This window comes from Telopea speciosissima, chromosome 10 (genome assembly GCF_018873765.1).
Source record: "Telopea speciosissima isolate NSW1024214 ecotype Mountain lineage chromosome 10, Tspe_v1, whole genome shotgun sequence".
Classification (NCBI taxonomy): domain Eukaryota; kingdom Viridiplantae; phylum Streptophyta; class Magnoliopsida; order Proteales; family Proteaceae; genus Telopea; species Telopea speciosissima.
In genome coordinates this window covers 49,484,133-49,490,132 of record NC_057925.1, presented here as the reverse complement: position 1 = coordinate 49,490,132, position 6,000 = coordinate 49,484,133, and the positions used below count along the sequence as shown (strand labels likewise).

Below are 6,000 nucleotides of genomic sequence, written 5' to 3'. Positions count from 1 at the left end.
TAGAAGTCTGATTTAACTAGGTGGATCGAGGTGTCTAACACCTTTCTTGAATCACAATCGGACACGAACTCGGACATTGGTTGGATCAATTCAAAATGATATTAATAGTTTGTTATATGTGTGAGTCGCGACTTTGTATTGTTGAGACCTTAAACCTCTTTGGGGGGTTTGAAACTTAGTTGTTCCCACACTCATACCTAACAGATTTATGGATAATAAAACCTTGGAAAAATTCTAAAACAATTTTCCTTCCCTTCAATGATCATAAAGAAGAATTAGTTAAAAGAGAGGTTCCTTCTCTATATGTAATTCGTCATCGTTGAGTCACGAGAATGACTTTTTTTTTTTTTTTTTTTTTTTTTTTTTTTTAATAATAGGAAATAAAATTAAAGATCAAGAAATACAAAGTTAATTATACACAAAAGAGTGCCTATATATACAGGCGAAGTTAGAAAGAAAGGAGCATAACTCCAAAACTGTTGTAGATTGAGTTACATATAAAAGAGTATGAGTTAACATATTGGAGATACTCAAAAGATGTCCTACTAAGTTTTTTGGGTGGGTAAGAATTGAACAACATCCTTGTTGGTGCACCAGATCGATCGCCCCTATCTCCAAATTGAAATGTCTTGCCTTTTCCAATTCTTTCCGACTGAGAATGACTCATTTGATCAATCAAATAGTTGGATACATAGAGCACCCTTTGGATTATCAACATGTCAAATTTCATAGTTTATTTAAACCTTATGATCCACCATCTAGTAGATTTTCTATTGCATGTGTTTTTGAGCCTTCAAAATCAATTGACAGTTGAACTGGTAATTCTAGCCATAGGATATATAGAACTAAAGTGAACTGATCATTTGTCAAATTTCAAATCTAAATTCAATCATTTGATACTCATATACTGGATTTTTTTTCTTTCCTATCTAAAGCTCTCCATCATTGGTTGGTGATGTTGCGTTATGATTGCACACGGGATTCATCATTAACTCCGGACCAGGATCCTCTGCAGTACCGGCGGGGCAGCAGTGCACATCCAATGGCACAACAAAGGCCAAGTGGCACACATGGCACACATGGCCTCTGTTGTGCCGTCGAATGTGCACTGCCACCCCGCCGGTACTGCAGAGGATTTTAATACCATTAACTCCCACCCCTATTATTGAGTCCAAATAACTTTACGCGTTCTAATAAGAGGGTTAGGTTTCATAGGTGAAGAGAAACTAAGTCTTTTTAAATATATTCAAATTGTCCTTCAATTATACCATTTCACTATTTTTTATTTCACTTTTAAATCTTCCTCCGAAACACGTATCTAGATGACCTATCTGCATAATCATTCCTTTATAATGCCTATAGATTTCATTCTACCGTACCGCCTACATGACCACCACCTTTCTATCAAGATGGTATATTTTTTGAGTAGGTGATATAGATAAATCATTTATAACACATTTCTATCTATGTATTAATTTAGCATAACAAAATGATTCTCATCCATAAATCTTCTTCGTACAAAAAAAAAAAAAATATAGCATAACTAGACATACTAGAATAAATTGATGCTTTAATTAGTCCACTAGTTTGGTGAAAATTTTTAAAGAATATGCATCATATCATAGAAGGTGCCCATATAAATGAAGAAGAGGGTTTTCTAAGCAAGCGGTATAGGGTAGCGCACCAATGAGCGGTGAAGGAATGATTTTGTAAATAGGGGGCAGAGATCATTTCTTGTAATGAGAGAGATGGAGAGAGAGGGTGTCGCTTGCTCAAAAAAACCTTTTTTTTTTTTTTCTTATATGTGAAAAGGGAGAGGGTTCCCAACACTACCGATGTGAGAGGAATCTCTCATGCCCACTAACCGTCGTATGAGAAATGGGCCCATCATGATCAAGGATGAGAAAGAGTGAGTGTGGGTCCCACATGGTCATGATGCCAAAAAAGCTTGGGAATCTTTTACCCATGTTAAATTTAAGGAGACATGTTTATTGTGGGGGGTGTGTACATCCACGCCCAAACAGCAGGGGCGAAATGACTACCCTTATCCCATGAAAGGCCAAAATGACCACCTATCTATGGTTTCTGTGCGCACTCTCATTGCCCCCCTCCATGTGCACAAGAGCCACAATTGGTTACACTAAGACTATGACCATGACAATTTTGTCCTCTATGTAGTGGGGGGGTCCTCTTTGTCCCTTAGGGAGCAACAATAGGAACCAAAAAAAGAATAAAATTGTACGATGATGTTAGCTATTATAGGAATTTTTATCACCTCCAATTCACTGCCCCTCCGATTCCCTCCAATCCCTCACATAGGAGTAGAAATGACCACCCTACCCCACCTTGGGCACCCTACCCCACCTTGGGCAGTGTGTTCGGGCAGTGGGTAAGGTGGTCATTATTGCTCCTATGTGAGGGATTGGAGGGAATTCGAGCGGGCAGGAATTGTCGGTGATAATGATTCGCTATTCTAATTATCCTTTATCTTTTACACACAGTTGGGGAAAAATGAGAGGTAAAATTTTGTTTTAGTGGGATAATTAAAAAAAAGGGTTTCGAACAAATGCCCATTTGTCCAAATTTCTTCCTACAACTTTTATAATTGTAAATTCTCCTCTATTTTCAAAACAGTGTAGCACTTTGGTCCAGTCAGTTAGTCTGAGATGTTAGAGGTTAGTTTTAAGAGATTTAATGATCAAAATGCCCTTCTAACAAAAATCCACCAAAATAAAAAATTAAAATGACCAAATCACCCTCATCTTCTCCAATTAAATCAAACCCTAACCATTTGGAGAAGATGAACCCTAAAACCAAACCTCCAAAACTGAAAAATCAAACCTAAAAAAAAAAAAAACTCTTTTTCAACATTATCTCCCAAATCCACCGGAGTGAAGACAGGGTAATCTTGAGTGGAAAACTGAGAAGAAGGTCGTGAAATGGAAGGAGAGACAGAACCAGGCAACCTGAGATTTGCAGGGCTGCTCCTTTGCAACAACGCAGCGTGGATAGCTCTCAGCTCGACCGCTTTCGAAATGGCAGCTTGGATTTCTTGCCGGTTAGCTTCATTTTTGTTGTGAAAAGTTTGAGCAGCAGCCATTAATGGTGGACAAAAAACTTACAACAGAACAGAACATAAAGATTCGACACAGAAGAAAAACCAGATTTATTTGAAGAAATTCTCAATAGCCTGGGCGAGTGGAGGAGAAGATGAAAATGGGTTATCTAACAGTTGGATTGGATTCTAAAGAATTTAGGGAACCACAAAAAATTGATGGGAAGAGAGAGATACTGATAGGGAGAGGTTTCTGAAATTTTAGCCTGAATTGGCTTTACCCAATTTTATACAAGTGTGTGAGGTGCTAGGCCCTACCCCACGATTTGATGAATGAAAATAGAAGCTTTGCTGCTACTTGATTCTGTGGATTTTAGACCATTATTCTTCCATGGATTCAGTGGAAGGCCTAGTGCATTCCAAGTTAGGCTTTAATGGGATTCCAGACCTGCAATCAGATGGATTCCTGATCGGTATTTTTTCTTCTATCCTCTTCATCGATTTTCAGGCCAGTTTTTGAACTCTTCCCAACCCTGCGCCTACTAGTTATTCTACTTTCTTAGTTCTGTTCTACACTTCTACTTTGCTAAATACTATTCTGTTTTTTATCTATTCTTTTTTCAGTTTAATTTTCTGATTTCTTGTTTCTAGTAGTTTCAATTCTGATTCAAAACCTGAACTCTATAATCTATTTTACTAGTTCTACTCAACTTCTTCATTTCTGGTTTTCTAAATTTGATTTCTAAAATTCTGGTTTTCAATTTAGTTTACCAAACAATCCTTTATCAATTCAGTGTTGACTTCCGATTTCAAACCCTAAAACCTGTGCTTAATCTTGCTTTCCAGATGGGTTCAAACCCTAAACGATTTGGGAAGATGAGGGCAATTTGATCACTTTACTCTTTCATTTTGGTTGATTTTTATCATAAAAGCATTTTGGTCACTAAATCCCCTAAAACTAACCTCTAACGTCCTAGACTAATGGAATGGAACAAAGTGCTATACTGTTTTAAAAGTTAGGAGAGTTTACAATTAAAAAAATTGTAGAGGGCATTTGGAAAAATGGGCATTTTTAGGGGTGCATTTGTTAAAAACCCAAAACGAAATATTCCATAGAAATTTGGGAAATTTTCATATACCTCCCCCGGAAGGCCGGAACTAGCCCAGGACTCCTGTAACCTCCACGATTTATATAACCCATCCCATAAAATTGAAACCTCGAGCTGAACAACTTCAATGTGATTGCTACCGGCTCCATTGTCATCATCCAATGTGATTGCTACCTTAGCTCTCTCTCTCGATCAAGTTCATAGTTGAAACAGAATCCGAGCGAAAATCTCCAGAGTAAAGAGAAACAATCCAAACACAGCCATAGTCTCACCCTTTGTACCCTTCTTCATTTCTTCAATTCTTGGCCTATAAATTGGCCTACAAGGCTACAACTACATTCAGAAAGGCTCATCAAAATCCATATTTATTACCTAGTATCAATCGGTTGTTGGAAGCAGAGGAATGTAACCACATTATGCCTCACCTATTAGGACCCATCACTAAAGGTGGCAACCTACTAAAGATTGCTTGTCCTGAAAATTTAAGCCATCTTATTTGAAGCTCCTCAGTGTGGATTATCATTCCACCATCATAATTCATAGTTGAATACATGGTTTAAAGACACTTCAGGCTGTGATTTTGGGCATAAATGATCTATTAGTTCGGGTACTGATCCTTTTCAATATCTGGGGGGCAGCAGTGATCACTGCTAGGCACTAGCATTTCCTGTTGGAACTTGAGAGAGAGAGAGAGAGAGAGAGAGATCTAAAATGCACCATCTAAATGTTGATAAAATTCAACACAAAGTAAAATGTCAAAAAAAGGGCAAAGACCTTGCTGGCAAAAAATAAGCAGAAACAGCTGACAAATGATAATGAAAAGAGGACATAACAAGAAGGAGAAAAAGAAACAGAAAATTATGGGGGGAAGAAGAAAGTTAAATTCTACTTCAACCCCCTCCTGCGCCTCCTTTTTCTTCCTTTACCTACTTCTGCCTCTTGTAAATCTTACCCAAGAAGGACTTCAACACAGCTTGCACTGATTTGCTTGGATGAGCTTCAATTGATGATATTAGCTTTTCATAACTACTGCTCTCATACTCAGCAAATGCACCCTGCAGAATTAAAATTATGCAAATGGTCAATACCATAGGTATGGGAGAAACAACTCCAAATTTTATTGTGCAATATGTGACTACTATATGTGAGGACGACACAAATAATGGTCACAGAGTAACAAAAATTTATCAAAGAATGCAGGAGCTTCAAGACCCACAATTTCTAAAGAACCTCAGGAGTGATTTTATAGTGCCGCATCCTACCCTTTGGTCATATGGTCTCCTGAAACCCAATACCATCGTTCACTTTTTCAGACCAATTATTTTAAGCTAGCTTTGATGTTCAAATAGCCCAACAGAGATCTGATCATGCAGATCAGTATGCTTCATGTCCTCGAAAGCCAAATTTGAAGATATCCTCCTCTGAGTTCTATCCAAATTCATTTGATTCTGCTTATTCTATGATGCACCTACCAATCTGTATATATTGATCATATAAGACAACTTATTGCAACCCTCCCAATGTGTTAAATCTCAGTCCCTAAAGCTTTAGATTTTGAAAGTTTGACAGCAGACAATACAAGGGGATATTTCAATAAATTAGGGGTGTTCTGAAATTTGGCATGTAACCAATCTAGAGGGTACGTTATCATCATAGGACTGGCCACACAATAAAATCCTTTAAGTGGTTCAAACCAAATGACTTCCTGGTAAGCCTATCAAAACAGTTATCTAAAGAACCTCTTTACATGTAATAACACGATCAAGTATACATTGATTTACCAGATATGATACAAATGAATATAGATCAAGCTTTCATTTGGAAAGTACGGGAAAA

At 37.5% G+C, this 6,000-nt stretch overlaps 1 protein-coding gene across 1 annotated transcript in view; it reads right to left on the bottom strand.

The window, feature by feature from the left end:
* Positions 1–5,089: 5,089 nt before the first annotated feature.
* LOC122644046 (farnesyl pyrophosphate synthase 1) overlaps positions 5,090–6,000 on the bottom strand; it is a 30,353-nt gene continuing 29,442 nt past the window's right edge. The window contains exon 14 of the mRNA XM_043837647.1: positions 5,090–5,219. Coding sequence (XP_043693582.1) covers positions 5,091–5,219 — 129 coding nt within the window. The 3' untranslated portion in view covers position 5,090. The remainder of the gene's footprint in view (positions 5,220–6,000) is intronic.